Source organism: Etheostoma spectabile, chromosome 7, assembly GCF_008692095.1.
Source record: "Etheostoma spectabile isolate EspeVRDwgs_2016 chromosome 7, UIUC_Espe_1.0, whole genome shotgun sequence".
Classification (NCBI taxonomy): Eukaryota; Metazoa; Chordata; class Actinopteri; order Perciformes; family Percidae; genus Etheostoma; species Etheostoma spectabile.
Window position 1 is genome coordinate 9,877,883 of NC_045739.1, and position 18,099 is coordinate 9,895,981.

The window sequence follows — 18,099 nt, forward strand, 5'->3', positions numbered from 1 at the left end:
GAGATCCACTGATTGCTAACTGCTGCTGTCACTTCCAACTATCTTCTCTTGAGGTCAGGCTCCCATCCCACAGAGTCATTTTGGCTCTAACCTCCTGCAACCCGCTTGTCACTTGGACTCCACACAGTAGGCCCAGACAAGTCAGGCTCAAGAGTGGACAAGGCTGCAGTTATGGCCCACTGTTGACTGTTAATACAAGAGAGGGTGAAAAAATCCCAGCAAAGCCTCCCATTTTTTCATGTTTTCTTTTTGCCTTTTACTTCTCTAGCGTGATTTCATGAGTGGGTGGTGTGATCAGCTTGTTTTTGAAATGTGGCTTTGAAAAAAAGCAGAGCCAAGGAATTTGGAACTGCTGTGGCTTGGGAATCTGAGAGAAAAGACAGGGAAAAAATCTTGGTAATGAATTCGGTATAAACAAAGAAATTGGAGGTGGGGGGAGATCTAAGGCTAAACCGGTGAACTGCTGAACTGTGCAAAAAACACACACAGAGGAACAGTGACAGGGTCTGGGCACTGGGGGGCACTAAGAGGTGGCGCCGTGCCCAGGAAAGAGGGAAAGCTTTCCAAGATGCACACATATGCACCACATAGTCTTAAACACATACACATGCAATCAAGCACTAAAAAAAAAAGAAAAACCTCTACACATGTGTGAGGGAATATATAAACACACACACACACACACACACACACACACACACACACACACACACACACTCTCACACTTCTCACCCATTGCCTTTTCCAGGACTCTGGCTCCCTCCCTGCCTCTCTTTCTGGCTCTTTCTCTTTCAACAGAGCCAGTTAATTACACCCTACTGCTGCAGGCAGCTTCAAACCACCACTAATTTAGAGTTCCATTACAGTAAACTGTTCCACATGTGCATCCAGGGCCCAGGCAGGCTCGGGTGGCCACGTTTCAGGAAGAAGCAGCCGTCGATAGGCACCCACCCCCATCCTGCCAACACAGCCATATTGCCATCTTTCTTTTTCTTTCCTTCTTTCACTCTGTAAGTCTTTCTTTCACTTACTCGGCCTATCCCTCATCTTTACTACTTTTGATTTATTTTCTCCCTTTTCTGGCCCACCCCACATCTCCTCCTCTGTAATCATGTCCTTATACCAAACCCTCTTTCCCCCACTTCCCCTACCCCATCTCTCTACTGCTTATACAACTTGTACCATGACCCTGTGCAGCGGTTCCACTGTGTGGCTAACACACAAAAAACATCACTAAGGATTTCACAGTGGGCCTAATGGGAGAAGAGGTACCGACAGGAAAAACAAAACTGCCAGCAATGCAAAGGCTCATAATGGTGTGTGGTGTGTGTGGTGGGGGTGTGTGTGGTGTGTGGTGTGGTGTGTGTGTGGTGGTGTGTGTGTGTGTGTGTGTGTGTCTGTGTGTGAGGTGAGTGTGTGTGTGTGTGCGAGTGCGTGTGTGTGTGTTATGAGTATGTACTTGGCCAGCGCTTGGCCCGTTTGGTTATCTGCCTCATGAACTCAAACCAGGGCCCATAAAGGCAGAACGATCTGTCTGAGAGTGCTGGGGGAAAAAAAAGACGTGTGACAAAAACAATTATTATTAAGGAGAGAGAGAGAGAGAGAGAGAGAGAGAGAGAGAGAGAGAGAAAGAGAGAGAGAGAGTAGGACTGTACACATGTGACTTTTGTATTCCCACAGGGGGAAATAACAGTAGATTAATCCACAAATTAAGCTTTAAATGACTTTCAAGCCACCAGACCCAAGCGGAAAATCCTACCTCAGCACAATAAACCGCAGTGCCACTGTACTTTCGCACATACTGTATGTAATGACACAATGACAGAATCTGAGAAAGAAAAAACTAGTAGAGTACAGAGAGACACAGCCTTTTAAAATAGAACTCAGTAACTTTACACTCCCCAAACACAATAATGAATTAATAAAAGAGTTGGCGCCAGTGTTTTTTAATGAGTCACATCAGCCCAGCAGCTTTTTACAGAGCCATTTATGTTTTATGTTGGGTCCTGTGGTAGGCTCACTTCGCCAGCCCGTCTGGGGCTATAAGGGGATAAGGGGAATTTGGAGTGACCTCATCCACTGTTAGCCAGGGCCAAATGGGCATGGAGGGCCCCCCTACTTCCCTTGAGCCTGGGGGGCACACAGGAGGCAGAAAGCAGCCAGAAAGGCGAGGAGCAGCAGGGCCGGCTAGGAGTAGGCTCACGGCTGCTGCTGATGCTGCTGCTGCTGCTGCTGCTGGGACTTTCCATCGTTACCTACGTCTTAGGGCCTAGAGGTGCGCTGTAGCAGTTTATATTTATTTTGTGTGTTTCTGTAAATAGCGGACTCTTAGGTGAGACCTTACAGTACTTCATCATGTTAAAACAGAGTTGTTACACTTGAGATAATCCATTGATATTATTGGTAGAAAACGCTACGTAACAAAAATAATTAAATCAATCAAGATGACAATTTGGAGACAGCTTTACAAGACGCAGCATGCTTAAAGAGCATGAGATTCTCTTGTTTGCTAAAGAGTTTGGATTTTAGCAAAAAAAGATGTGGCAGAACGTAGAATCGAGTGGAAAAGACAGAAAGAGAGACAGAGAGAGCTAGAGAGAGAGCGTGAGAGAGAGATAGAGAGAGAGAACTAGAGAGAGTGGAGAGAGAGAGAACAGTTCCCACAGATTGAATGACTGTTAAACAAAGGGTATCAAATCCTCTGTGAGCAAAACAACAATTGTTGCTTAACCGTTGTGACGGAGTGAGGCCCCTCAGGCAATAAGAACTGCAGTCAAAAATAACAAATAAATCACGGCATCTCAGGAAGCTCTGCACCACACAACTAAGAAAGGCAGTGGGTTTTTCAGTCAGCACGGGAAACCACAGGTGATTACTCGGCGTATATGAGCAGTATTCTGGGTGCCATGGCTGGCCCGGTTTGAAGGTTTCTTTTTACAGTAAGGGGAAAACAAAATACATTTACAGTAACTGTGTGTGATGTTGTATTGAGTTATAACTGTTTGTTTGTCTTTGTCGATATTTGGCTTTGAAGTCAAATTCAAACTCTACTCCTTCCGCTCTGATTCTTGTGGAGATCTTTTTTTTCTTCTTTTCTGAGCTTGAGTGGGTTTCACACATTTTGGGGGGGGTTTTCTGAATCCCCAGAAGGCCACAATATGCAATTAAAAAAAAAAAAGTCAGTCCAGGCACAGCAGCAAGTCAAAACTTTTTCTCTGGAAGAATTAAATTGTAAATTCTCAGCCTCGAGACAAATCAACTGTACCATTTATCCTGGCAGTGGAAAGCTTGGCAGAATGGCAGAATCACAGACTCCTCTCATGCTTTTTCTACCTCTGACTTGCCCACTCCTGCTCATTTTTTTCGACAAACAATCTGTGCATGTCTCCCAGGCCCTGTCCTCCAATTGTCAACATCATAAAGTGATTTATGTTCAGTAACTTTGTAAAGGAAACTATGTGAAGCAGACAGGGTTATATTTTAGTTTTGGGTCGTGGGTGAAGTCATGCTGCCACAGCAGTTAAACAATGATTTTACAGTCCGTCTGTCCTGAGTTGACAGACTGGCTTTTCCAACCGCTTGGAGCAAAATGTACACTAAGTGTCATCATCACTGCTTAATATGCCCACACAGAGCCATCAGAAAGTCACAGACAAATTTAGATGTTCATTTTAAAACGTAATGAGAGCGTTATCTGATCTTGTTGCTGGCGTCAGCAGTATTTTGGCAGTGAAAACAATTTTCTCACCACTATTATCTGATGCAAAGCTGACAGCTCCCAGTCTTTCAACAAGTGGCGGGCTAATGGGTCTGAGAAAGACACCTAGTGACAGACGGTCCAGTGCCTCCAAACAAACCGGCATTCCATCGCCTGAAACTTGTTTGACATCTGCCTCTGCTACAATGCAAAGAAGCACTTCTGTGTAATCACTTGTCACTTAAAGAGCTATTGTATTTCAGGAGTGCCACTGGGGGAGAGTCATTATGCAATCCTTGTTTTTGAATCTTTAAATTATCTGCTGTTAATCCCTTAATTTTTTGTTGTTGTCTCTTCCTTCTCTTTGTTTAAACATAATGTCACAAAAACAGGGTTTGTTGACTTACAGTGATGGAGAGAAGTATGGAAAGACTGAGAAGTCAGTGAGACATAAAACACTTGTGACATGATGAAGTCATCCCGACAGCTTTCTGTTTCCATGATGTGGTAGAGCTCTTTTGAGTTCTTAACATGGAGACTTCAGCAAAGGCAAAGGCAGAAGATGGCAGGACATTTTGAGAAGAAGCAAGAGAAGAAAGCTCAGAGTGGCAACAATGTGATGCCTACTCCTCGAGATTTGAAAGGTAAAGTTGGTGCTACTAATATGTCTAGTTTTGTAATTACAAAGAGATGATTCACACAGGTGGCAATGAAGGTGTTTCCCTTCCTCAACTCAGAGAGAAAACAATCCTTTCTCTGTATATAAAGAGGCATAATGAATGGGTTTCACCACTGCCGCTGCTTCTAGCCTCGGGAGTCAAAGCAACACTCAATGCAGGCCCAAACACACACATGCAAACCAACACACATTCACACCAGTTTAACTTTTTGCCAAAGGATCTTTAATGAGAGCTTGAAGGAAGGCTGAAAATGTAAATCCTTACAATGAGAGCTGCACACCTGCAAAAATAGACATAGGAAATGGTGTGCAGATAGTTTCCTTGTTAATTACAGTGCTGTAGCAAAGAGCCCCTTGATTCTCCTAAAACCACCTGCCTAACCCCTCCCTTCTACTTGAGCTTAATTGCTATAGAAATTCCAGAAAAAGACAGGTATCAACAACTCCCAGATTTACTGCTCAAAGACAGACTGGTAGCCGATTTTGCAATACAGAAGATTTTATGGGGCAAGTTGGCAACTGTTGTTTCATTGGTTCCCACACAACCTCAGATGTATCTACACTTAAAACAGTATTATCACATAATAGACCAGGTTTAGCAATTATATATATCTATATATATATTTAAACAGTTGTTGGACATTTTTAAACCTTAATGGTTTCACTGGAAGAATGATGATTCTAAAAAATGAAATTGTAATTATTTATTGTTGTTATATAACCAGTGTTTCTCCTGGTTTCATTATTTTGAGGTGACCTTTAACCTTTTGATCTATGAAATGTCATAATTTTAGGCACATACTCTATACCTGAAAAAACTACCACTAATCAGACCTTTTTTGTTCCAAAGTAGTTATTTTTATGGACATACAGTACATTTAATCAGTATACTATTGCTGACCTGTAATGATAGACAATATGTGAGCACTGACTGAAGAATTTTAATGCCGGGCTGTTGCCTGACTTGTAAATAGAGAATGTTTTTGGTGAGGCTGATTAAGCTCACATACCTTATGATCACAAGTACATGGATCATGAGTAATGACACATACCCATCTGGTGCATATAACATCTAGCACAAATAATAATTGATTCCAAACATTCACTAAAGACAAACAGGATGCTGTGACTGAACGCCATGAAGGTAAAGCTGCTCTGCATGGACAGTCTGTCCTCGAAAAAAAGACCCAAAGGTGGTGCTCTGGAGGAGGAGGAGGAGAGCAAAGTGATATTACTCTGCCTTAGAGATGAGCTCTATTTTTTCCACTCCAGATGTCACCAAATCAGAGTCAAAGTGATAGACCAGATGACGGTGGAGGGGGCAACAGATATCACTGACCTTTAAGCAGGGATCCCTCACTCCACCGTGTAGGTGTTTTTCTTTTCACAATTTGCTTCAATCAAACTGTCCCTCACACTTATGTCAAGTCCACCAGGGGAAATAAGGGGTGGACAGCAGGTGCAAGGCTAAGGCAGCCCAGCTGCAGCGGTTTACCTACTGACCAGTCACTGCTGGAGCAATAAACCAAAACACTGCGGAAAGCTACACTCCAACATCAGGTGCCTGATCATTTGATATCCAAATCAAACAGTACCTAATGCAATGTCTTACACATGGCTGTAACAAGTGAAACCTGTTAACCCAGCACATATGCCAGCATCGATCAATAACCTTCACTGACACACTGCTAACTATGGGAAAACAATGAATAAACTTTCATGTTTCAACTAAGAGCAAAGTTTCAGACACACCTCACTCCACAGGAATTAGCCTCTGCTGTTTAAAAGGTGGAAAACAATGCTTCTCTTTTCCAAGTGTTCATATGTTGCTTATAAAAAACCAGGTCAAGGACTGGTAAGTGGTCTGGTGAATACATTCATACACATCAAACAAATGCAAGCGTGTACACACTAACACACACACATGTGCTAATAATAAAGAGCTCCATAGGCACTGGGTAACACTTGAAACACTCACTAATAAGCACATATGTGCACACAGGCACTTGCAGGCACACATGCTGAAGTATATTTTATATAAACTCAGTGTCACTCCCACATTAATAAGAAAAAAAGACGCTAAAACACTGGATGCAAACGGCATGTGTGTTAGGACGTTTTAGTGTTTACACATGAAAGTCTGGTCAGATTGCAGAGCAAACAATGATTAATTGTTTCAAAGCCTCTCAAGTGTTTAGCACACTCAGTCTCTGTCTTCAATTAAAACTGTCGACCCATTCCCAACAAAAATGCAGTCTCTCTCTCTTTCCTTCTTTTTGTTAACAGAGAAAGAGAGAGAATAAGAAAGGAAGACAAACAATGACTAGTTACAGATTCTGAAATTTAAAAATAAATGACTCACCCGCTCTTGTGTTGATGAGGCAGACGGACAGATTAGGCAGTTGCCGGAACGGTCTGATGAGCGGAGCTAGCTGGGGGAAAAGGAGAAAAGATGTGTGTACGTTCATCAGAGTCCTTCTGACAGCAAAGACAGAGTAGCGGTGAGTCTCTCTCTCTCTCTCTCTCTCTCTCTCTCTCTCTCTCTCTCTCTCTCTCTCTAAACACAAGCACACACTCACTCTCACTCACTAAGAAATAATTATACTCTCTGATTCATAAAGCCTTCCTCTGTCACGTGACCCAACACTTCAAATATACAGCACATTTTTTCACAAGCCACAAAATGCCTGGAGGGAAAAAAAGGCCCAGAAAGCTTAAGTTTCTGTTTTTAATTCTCTCTCCCTTCTTTGTCTCTTGGGTGAATTATTTTTCTCTCCTTCATCTTCTTGGCTAAAGAGTTGGTTTACCTACAAACAGTTAGTGCATGTCGAAATGCGTGAGCTATGACGTTATCTTAGATCATTCAGGTTTAATCTATAAATTCAGATAATGTTTGTGTATCCTGAACACAAAAAGTATAATGTTTTGTTTTTAGACCGATGATGGTTTAATGGCAAGCCAAAAAAGTAGTAGAAAGTAGTTTCACCTAGTCGCTTATTTTGGTGTGATCAATTTATAGAATAATCATGATGGACTTTTGCCCTACCTGTCTGCTCACGACAGGCATGTAGGTGCTGTTTTTGTGTTTCTCATGTGTGTTTGGCGCTGTGTTTTCGTTTTTCTTTGTTTCTGTGACAATCTTCCCAGATCAGTGATAATAAATCCATTATTAGTGATGGAACTACTACTGATAGGACGTAATATTAGAAGTATATAGCGTATAGGAAGTTCTGTACACAAGGAAAACTAAAAATAATTTGTCATTCAAAACTGGAGTCATTTTTTTCACAATACATAACATCTGTCAACATTCTGCCAAACATTACGCAGTTTGGAGAAATTATTTTTAAGTCAAAATGTTTTAAAAAAAACAGCCTGCAGATTCTGGTACCTAAAATCACGTTAGCTCTGAAAATGTAACTCGTGGTGGCACAGCAGCTGCAGGGAAGTCCCGTGTGAGATGGCAGAGCTGTGCAGCAGAAGCAGCAGCGACAGATTTGGGTGTGCCCCTGAACGTGCCACTCTCTCCATATGAGATCATATGTTTCAGATCTGTGTTTATGTGTTTGTGGTTCTGGGCGTGTGCCCTGTTTTTTTTAAATGTAATGTTTCTCAAGTTGTTTTGGTTATGAAGAGCACCTCAAACCTCAGAACTGGGAGGAGAGGGCACACCTCTACTGGCATCTCAACAGGCACTTTTACCTCTGCCTTTGCAGCAGACCATAGATAATCTACACCTTCAGAAGAAAAGAACCCCAAACAAGTCAATTTAAATACATGCATGCTTCTTTAACAATTCAATAAGAAACATCTAGTCTGTTTAATATCCACACCAAGTAAGTGCATCAAGCCTTTTCAAAACAACAAACTTATACATGCACTACTTGTTCTGAAACTTCATCTAAAACGATGCCCTGCAGGCGCATCGGCCACACATCACTTCACATTCTCACAAATTTCACAGTCTAAAGCAGAATTGCCAACCAATGCAGCATGTTTCTTTTGGTTTTCCCAACTATTAAACATTTACAACCTGATATACTGTAACTGCTGCGTATTGTGTTTATAAATAACAGTAACTGTCCTGATACAGGCAGAGATCTTATCCACAAATAGACTGACCCCAATATGTCTCCAGGATAAAGTCAAGCCATCATCATAATAAAAAACACAAGTGTTTGGCCTCACTCACGTTATACCTATATGTGCTTCCAATCTTCAAAGCCACATATGGTCTACAGTAGCTTATTGAAATGCTCTTTTATACATTTGATGTGGATTTGCTGGTACATAATCAGGGTGAATGAATGGATAAACAGTGTTGCCTTTTTGCAAAAACCTTATATTCAGGAAGCACAGCTCTAAGCCATACTGCAAAAAAACACGTCAGCTGATCCTTATCTTGTTTACATTTGATTTATGTGTTGCTTATGAGGCCACTAAGGCTAATAGAAATCCCTTAACTGTTTACATAGCAGTACTAAATCAGCAATATGAAAATGATATGAAACAAGAAACTAAATACAGCCATAGGATGCTGCAAAAACTCTATATCAGCCATTAGAGTGATGTAAACAGTAAAGTGTGACTTTCAAGTCTGTGTGATGCCGATCAGGCTGACTGCGATCATGCATTTGTGTCATAATGTGCTGTTAAGTGTGTGTGTGTGTGTGTGTGTGCACACATGGATGAGTATGTGTAGGCAGTAGCAGTGAGAAGGTCAGAGGTTACTAGTGTTTGTGTTTCAGTGTCAGTGAAGTGTGCTCCAGGCAGAGATTTATGATCATTGTGTCTGGGAGGCTGCAGAGTGGGGGATAATGAAGATAGATCAGGGTGCTATCTCTCTCTCTGGACACCACTGGAAACATAGCCTATGGCCCCGTCCGTTCTCGTATCATTAACTTCAGCCTGTGACATCACAACACACTGCCCTGACATCAATCCTGACACAGTGTGCTCTGACAAAAAGTCGAACACAAGAGAAGCAATTCCTCACAGGAAGTCATCCAGCAAACACAGGCATTGTTCAGCTTTGCAGCTTCTCTGGGTGTGTTTATGAAGATATGTAATATTCATGGAAATATCGTACTCAGTCGTGTGTTTCCACTTTAGATTAGACGTATTGGCATTCACAGAGACGTGGAGCAGAGGCCAGAGGCTCACTGGCAAAGGAAAAGCAGCAAAGGAAAGGAAAGAGAAAGGGGCGATGATGAAGGGAGCAAAAGAGGGAGGAAGTGAGGTTAGAGGGGTTAAAGCGAGATGGAGAGAGGGGGAGGAGAGAAGGGTTGGAAGGCCAGTGGTACAGGGAATGTGAGAGAAAGGGGTGTGAAATAGTAAAAGGGAAGGAAAGAAAACTGGAGGGTGAGATGGAGAGAGGGACGGATTGTAGGAGGGAGAGGAGGGGGTTTGATGGTATTGGTGGTGGGGAAGTGAGAAGGGGCGCAGGGAGCTGGTGCCTGTGGCGGTAGGTTTTAATCAGTAACAAGACGCCTGTAATGAGATCACTATTTCCCCACATTCAGATTGATGTCATGTGAAGTTTGGTGCTACACTGAGACAGGCAGGCGATGCAGGGCGAACACACTCAAGACAACATGTTTGCGCACACACACACACACACACACACACACACACACACACACACAAATATACACTTGCTCTCACTTTCTTGGTTACAGACTTAAACACACATCCTGTGAAATGAAGGAGCTCATTCATCCAGGCTGGCAAAGAGCGCTCATTTAGAGTCCAACCGCCTTGAAGTAAAAACATACACACAAGAATACTACTCACAGGAAAAGGAGTTACTCATGGCAAAAGAGAAATCTATGTGTTAGGGGCCGAAGGGTATATACCACTATGTACTCCTCAAACAAAAACAAATGAGCACAAAGCTTGGAACAGTTAGAGAGCCAAAAGCTTTTTTACTGCAAAAGAAACTAAGGGAAAACAAGAGGGAGAGAGGGAGGGAAAATAAAAAGAGAAGTGTGTGTGTGTGTGTGTGTGTGTGTGTGTGTGTGTGTGTTGTGTGTGTGTGTGTGTGTGTGTGTGTGTTTTTGTGCATATTTTGGGGTGCATTCAGTGGCTGTCGACACAGCTACCAGCGTGTGTGCCAGCACATGAGCACTCCGCTTATTCCCCAACATGTGTGTCCACTGAAAGGTGAACGGCTCTCCTGTCTATACTTTCCTCCAAAAAATCAGCCATGATGTCACCATGAACCCATCTTGAACCAACCTCTGTCAAAAAGCATTACTCCAGCCCTCCCTCTCGCCATTTCATTTTCTGTTCCATCTCTCCCTTCTTTACGCTCCGCTCCTGCCTCACAAATTCTTCACTGAGCTCCCATTCTTTTGTTTTGCTCTTTTTTATATTTCCGTATACTTCAACATTTCCCCTCTCCTGTCCATGTCTCTTTTCTCTCTCCCTCCTCTCTTACTGAAGCACACAAACTCTTTTTTTGGCAAGCGTGGTCTAATTGAATCACCAAAAAGCGCAGCCATTTGCCAAAAATGCCAGGATGTTCTGATTATCATAAACTTTGTTTAAGCTGTGGTTTCGCAAAAAAAAATCCTCAGTGCATGACAGAATGCCAAAAAAATAAAAGCAGAAAAGAACGATGAATAGTGGAGAATGCAAATGAAAGAAGGGAGAGGGAAAGAGAAAGAACACTGGGGAAGAGAGGGGTGGTGGGGGCAGCGAGAAGGCAGCCAGAGAGCCACATATGGAAGTGATTCTGTAATTACTGCAAATCTGTGAGCTCAAAAGGAAAGGTCTTCTTTTCCATGCCTCCTTCCCTGCACATAAAACTGCCCTTGTGAGAAAGTTGGGCCCTAAATACTGAGCAGGATACATGAAAAAAAAACTAAGTTTTCATTTGCTTTTGGCATGTTTGTGTGGATATTAAATATGTATATGGAACATTTTTTGTATGACAAGAGTCTGCTTTTGCCATTTTTCTGCACAGAAGAAAATTCTCTGCTGAGCACGAGGCTAATTCCACAAAGTCTGTAAAGGTTTCTGCATTCTTTACTCATTTGCTTTGCTTTCCCTAGCTTAATCACCCGTCCTGGAAGCTAATCTAAAACAAACTGGGGGGTTCCGCATGGAATGAACTGAAGTCTCTCCTCAGCAACACACCTAACTGACATCATTCACATAAAGCACACATTCAACAAGGTGCGTGAGGGAGGGGCGGTTAGGGGATGGGTGACAGACATACAGACAAGAAAGACAGACAAACAGTTGAAGAAGACTGTATTCTAAGCCTCAGGCAAAGCAGTGCTTTGCAGGTGTGTATGTTGGCAACGACTTCTGTTCTGCTCAGTCCCCAAACAGTTTCAGCAGCCTCTAATTATCTCGTGCCCTGACATAACGTGTTCTCATGATGAGTGCTCACACACACACACACACACACACACACACACACACACACACACACACACACACACACACACACACGGGCCTACAGTGAGTACACACCCAGATTGTGCTACGTTAATTCTTAGACACATTCCATTAATCACGACATGATTATGTGAAGTACACAATCCTACCTTCTTCGCCTAGAATAGTGTATGCTTCGGCTTTATACGCGAGCACAATCCCCCCGAAGTTTGAACCATAAATAGTGGATGACTGGCGCACGCACGCACGCCGAAGTTTTCTGTTAAGGAGACAAAACAAAGTCAGGGACAGTCTTCAGAGGGATCCTCCACATAAGCATAGCAGTTTGTAAAGATCACGCCATTTGGTCTCGTGCTTCAGAAATCATTTCAGTCATTTGTCAGCTTACCTTCGTTTGTTGCCAATCCGTCACTGTGTCCCGGACGGCAGTTTAGGGGCGTCGATGGGAGCTACCGTGCGCGGAGATTTCTGGCACTGTGCCTCCCTCTAGTGACGCAAAGGAGGACTGCAGCACGTGTCCAGTCTGAGGATAAGATAGAAACCCACACAAACAAATATTTACTTAAGACAATAACAAAATACATAAGCAAGCTGGATGTCGGCTATGTAAATAAATACTAAATGTGCTATTTCTGGCGTTCTAACGTAGTCTATTATCTCTAACGTTTTTGGGCTAATGTCTTACCTACTATTGAAACCTGATGACCTTAGATATTTAGGCAATAATGTGTCATTTTTTAAGTGAATTGAAATTGTGTTTGGAACTTTATGACAAAATCGTAATTTGATGTATAAAAGCTATAATTGTTTGTCTGCAATGTCAACAATAACTCAACTAACTTGATCAATTGATCGTGCTCATGTGCCAATGCCATGAATTTGCCACTGAGGGGCGCTTTCAACAAGCTGAATAGTTGACCTGCATGTTCAGAGTCAGTCAGCAAAGTTTGTTGCTGACAGAACGTTATAAAAACCTATTGTTGCGCAAATTGATTTTAAAATTAGGAGTAGCCTAGGATGAAATGACAGTAAAAAAAAAAATATATATATATATAAAAAATATATATATATATATATATATATATATATAAAAAATATATATATATATATATATATATATATATATATATAAAGAAATAAAATCTTTACCGTAAAGCAAAGCGCACATAGTGGGCATTGTTTTTAAAAAAGGAGAAAATATTCACAGATGCTGAAATAATCAAATATAGATTTTACATTTCAATCAAATCAAATTGCGTGTTACGGTTCGTTCCAACAGCATGTTGTTGGCATGACAAAGGTTGCCATCTACAGTTTCCTTTGGCACATGTTGCTTGGCATGATAATGTTTGGAATGTCTAATAGTGTTCTGCAACCGTTTGCAGCGCTGCTTGTCAGAGAACAAGCAGTCACGGTGAGCCACGCCTATTTTCCATGTGCTTCATCCTCCAATCTCTCCATCCTTGCACACCACACGCTCCGTATTTTGCATAAAATGTGTATCAGTAGGGCAGCGCTCTCCCCTGCACATGCAGAGCGCACATGTAGCGTAGCTTTACTGAACACATACCACGGTCGAATAAGCGCATCAAACTCCCCTCCGCTCCAGATCCCTGCCAATGAAAACGCACAAAAGCGTGAAGGAGAGAGAGAACGGACTCCGCGAGATAAAGAGTGAGCCAAATCCCACACAAACAGACACAACCCAAGTTATGCGATCGAAAGGGCGGTCACATTTCCTACTCGCAAGCAAACGTGGTTGATGTGGGTGTTTGTATCAGTGGGTGTGTATGCCAAGTCTGACAGCGTTCACAGATAAGATGACACTATTTTCTTGGAATTCATGAGAATCTTTTAATCTCTGCTAGTAGGCCTACAACATCCCATGCGCTCGAGCCGAGGCGCAGTAACCTATCCTGAACACAGAAGACATCCATGTAGCATATTTTTGAGAAGACCAGCCTGAATGAGCTAAAAGAAAGAAAGACACATCTCGACAATTTACTGGGAAACAACTTTACGCGCTCTGGAAACATTTCCATCACTTCTTCCCATTTTTGCGCTCCGTGAGCAGGTGTTTCAAGCAAAGCTGTTTTTTTTTTTTTTACTTTCTCCTGTCTTCAAAGGACTTTTGCTCCAGTCTAGAGACGGACGTCTGACTTCAAGTCTAAATTGATCGACATCAGCAAGAGAAATGGATAACAGCCCTGGTGGTGGTAAGATTAACCATTAAAACCATTATAATAGCAATGCTGATTTAGACACAAGAGTCAGAGTTGATTAACGGGTCATTGTCACATTGTCATAAGTCACGCTAAACCTTAAATAAAATAGAACTTTAATTTCAATGTAAGAAATATTTAATTAATGTAAAGCAAAGTGTAATTTCCATTATTTAGGATAGGCTTATTATTTGGGTAAAACATGTAAACTCCACTTTTATTTATGTGCATAATTGGCAATTTTGCAACCTGTGTGTGAGTTCTCCCATGCATGAGTGAACGAAATATAATTTTAGTTATGTGTTTTTACAAAAGTGACGTTAGTAATTTTATTGGTTCATGTAGGCTACATTTGCACGAGTTCGCTCCTATTTAATCACGTCCACTTGTTCCTAAATAGAGTTACACTGATTCAAGCACAATGATTGTAACACTTTACGCAAACTTGTGAAAAAAGTTGCTGCACTGCGTTCAAATGTTAAGACGCAGCGCCTGGACTGCAGCTCTGCTGACAGCGAACCGCGACATATGCGAGACTTCCTGTTTCTCTCCATAAAAACAAACTCACGTGGAGCTACAGTACACTGGCTGTCACATAACCTTAATCTTTCAGAGCCAGAACTTTAACTGCGCACTAACCCTTCATCATCTCCCGGGTGTAAACTTTGGTGTAAAGGGCGTGTTTGTTTCTAAGGCCATTGCTGAAGTGCCTGCAGTATAAAAAGAATTCCACCCGTTAAGTAGTATTAGGCAGGGCTTTCTCACGATCTAAATCCAAGTGACCACCTTGAACTGGTTTCCCTTCCCTTGAATGTTTCAATAAGTCAATGAAACGCACATGACTTCATTTCCTTCATGAGTTCAGTGCACTGATCTTAACAAAGATCATAAACATCAACATAACTGGACAAAAATATGGCTGCAGGGGTTGTATGGCTCATAAAGTCTAGATCAAATGAGAAAGAGAGACGGAGTGTGCGTTTTGTGTGTGTGTGTGTGTGTGTGGTGTGTGTGTGTGTGTGTGTGTGTGTGTGTGTGTGTGTGTGGGGAGTCGTTGGGTGAATACCTATTTCACCTGCAGAGATGATTGGGTTGTGGGGTTAGAGGGGTTGTATGTAATGTATAACTGTATAATGTATAACTATACATCTTCATTATGCAAAATGCAAGATGACTTTTGGAATGTGTAACCTATTTGTCAAAAATAATAGTTTCATTAAACTTGTAGGCCTATACATCCTTCACCTCATGTGAGGGTCAACTGTACGCCTGTCAGTTGTAACAAGTTGGCTATTTAGTCTTTCTTAACAGCAACATTCATTTGAGATTATATTTAGCTGCTAAATTATGCCCATACTAAAAACATCTGACTAATTGACTTCTTCCATTTTCCATTGCATAACTTCGTGCAATAAGTTCTCACTCACTACTACCTCCTCTGACACTCTGCCAGTGGAGGTTTTCTGCAAAGGAATGGCAGAAACTGAGTGGTATAACTATTCTTTTACAAGTGAACCCATTCTCTCATAGTATAGCCACCTAAAATATAAAAGGAGTTTTTAAGAAAACAACGTGTAGGCTATATTAAACATCCCAATTCACCAGTAATAACGTAATTAGGCTATAGGCCTATATTAGAGAGGAATGCTATTATCATATGCATTTCCTCACAAACTTGGGCCGCCTACTGCAGCGCGAGGCTGACAGGGCGGTGCTGCTGGTGGTGCGCAGTCAGACCACCTAACCGCATAACACGCCGCTCCATTTAATTTGGCTGTTTAATTATAAGCCCGGGCTGTGTCGGGCTGTGGATGGACTGCCTTCTGGCTGGAGCACGCAGCTTCATGTCTTCCCAGTGAATGCACAGTCAAAAGCTTCCTCACGTGCCTACCCTCGCAGAGCCGCGTGAGATGCCTACCGGGGCCCTCCTCCCGCCGCTTCCTAGCACGGACTTCTCTGTGCTGATGCCGCCTGCGGTGATGGTGCGCTTGGTCAGTGGGTCAACGATTTCATGCATTAAATGGTTTCTCTCTGGTCACGTTTTCCCGCCACATGCGCATTTTGCTTGTATTGAAAGCATCCGTGAGATAAGCTGACTCGATTTTGACTTTGCAACATCTGTCCTTCCCTCAACTAAGGATGGGTTTCAGCGGTAACGTGACTCTGTTAAACACATCTGTCCTGCCATCCGCTGCTTTCTACAGACGATGCTGAAACAGAAAGCTGATTGGAAACATGGAGAGGCTGCATCTTTGTTGCGGATAAAATTGCACCTAAAAAAGGAGGTTTTTCAATCAACATTTGACATTGAGCAATTGTAGCCACCACAACTCTAAAACCCCAGACTAATAGACTATAGATTTAAAGCATATCCTGGTGTTTATAAATTAGCCTATTATCCATGGTGTTCAGTTCAGTTCCTCATGGTAACTGCATGAGCCAGTGTATGATGCAGCGTCAGTTTGGAGAGATGCTGGAGGCGCATACCCACAATTCTACCAAGTTCTTGTAATATTGACCTACTTACACAAGTCTGAGTTAATGAAGTCTACTGCAAACATCAAAGCAGTGCTTACAGATTGACCGTGTTCAGTAGCACAACTCTATTGGCCATTGCCTAGGCCTATATTATTTCCTATTATTGCATAATAAACACTGCATGGCTTTATCCATAAGAAAGAAAACCACACATATGCCATGTTAATTAAATTTACACCCCAAGGGCAAACAAACACTATGGTCACCTTAACTGCAAGCTATCTGTGGCTGCCTATCCATGTAAGGTGGGAACAAGTGAAAGTAAGAAAAAGACAAGTGAGAAACAGGGAGGAGAGGAGCTGCTGTGCCAGTGCTCACTGCTCATCTTCAGGCAGAGAAACACGGGTAGGCTAAACTTAACATGGGCATTAAGGAAGGAATTTCATGTATTTGAAATAAATGAGTACATGTAAAATAGCTCAATTTAGAAGTTGATGCTACTTTATCCTTAACATTAGGACTATGTAAATTTTCTGCAATATTTGCATTAAAAACATAGCAAATAACAATATCATTATGCTATATTTTCTGTTAACCATGCTGAGGACTGTGGACATAGTTTTGTTTTTATAGTGTCCATCCAGCACTACTCAAAAACAGACCGTAAAAGAGATTGTTAATTGACACAGTGGCTGTAGAAGTAATCTTCAAAAAATTACTGTACATGTGAGTCTTCAGGTGGGCATGCAATGTGCCTGGGTGGATTGGGGTTTGGCCATGACTGTCTGTATATAAGCTCAGAAAGAGGTAAGGCTCAGGCCTGCATCTGCTGGGTCTGTGTATGGCTCTGGCATGAGTCAAGAAAACACCAACACTTCTGAGTGAGGGATTAAGCCAATTATGCATGATTGACATAGCCTGAATACAAGGCGGATGGGTTAATTTGGGTTCAAATAGATTTTATTGTGAAGCACTTTGTGATTTTTATCTGTGAAAAGTGCTATACAAATTAACTTTACTTACTTACTTACTTAAACAACTATACGACATAAATTTTGGATGTTAGAAATTATTTGAATTGAGTTGTATGTGCATATCATTCATTGCTGAAGTTTTAAATTGGACACACAATCCTTTTGAGTATTAACTTAACTTGTATTATAACTTGTCATTAAGCGTGTCTCTGCTGGACTAAATATCTACTGAGTTGTTAGTATAGGCTATTATTACACCAGTCCAGTCCATACAGTTGAGGCATTTTCCTTGGCAAAAACGTGACTTACATTCTCCGACTGTCGGTGGCGCATCAACATCAGTGGCTGAGCCTTGGTGCCACCTCACGCCAGGGGAGCTTCCCAGTCAGCATGTGTTTGTAAACACAGATCTGACTTCAGATTGTTATGTGTTTCAACACGAGACTGCGGATTTGGTTCGGGCAGTAACCGTGTCAGGAGACCATGCATGTGAGGCAGCGGTCAGGTGTCGTGCTGTTAGCTGACGCTGGGCACGGTGCCAGGGAATCGAGGCTATTATTGGAGCGGAGGAAGCAGCAGACCCTGCAGACACGTGAGGCCATGTCTCAGCTCGCATGACTAGAGAGAGAGAGAGAGAGAGAG

At 42.1% G+C, this 18,099-nt stretch overlaps 2 protein-coding genes across 3 annotated transcripts in view; one reads left to right on the forward strand and one right to left on the reverse strand.

The window, feature by feature from the left end:
• rarga (retinoic acid receptor gamma a) overlaps positions 1-12,240 on the reverse strand; it is a 42,780-nt gene extending 30,540 nt beyond the window's left edge. Inside the window, exons 1-3 of one of the 2 annotated variants that reach the window (XM_032521106.1) lie at positions 12,172-12,240; positions 11,933-12,042; positions 6,739-6,808 (exon numbers count right to left, since the gene is read on the reverse strand). The gene's annotated coding sequence lies outside the window, so the exon portion shown is untranslated. Of the gene's footprint in view, positions 1-6,738; positions 6,809-11,932; positions 12,133-12,171 lie in introns of those variants that run through there. The other variant, XM_032521107.1, reaches the window with a different exon arrangement.
• Positions 12,241-13,317: 1,077 nt separating this feature from the next.
• The window catches only part of nr1d4a (nuclear receptor subfamily 1, group D, member 4a), a 10,813-nt gene continuing 6,031 nt past the window's right edge, over positions 13,318-18,099 (forward strand). Inside the window, exon 1 of the mRNA XM_032521105.1 lies at positions 13,318-13,999. Coding sequence (XP_032376996.1) covers positions 13,978-13,999 — 22 coding nt within the window. The 5' untranslated portion in view covers positions 13,318-13,977. The remainder of the gene's footprint in view (positions 14,000-18,099) is intronic.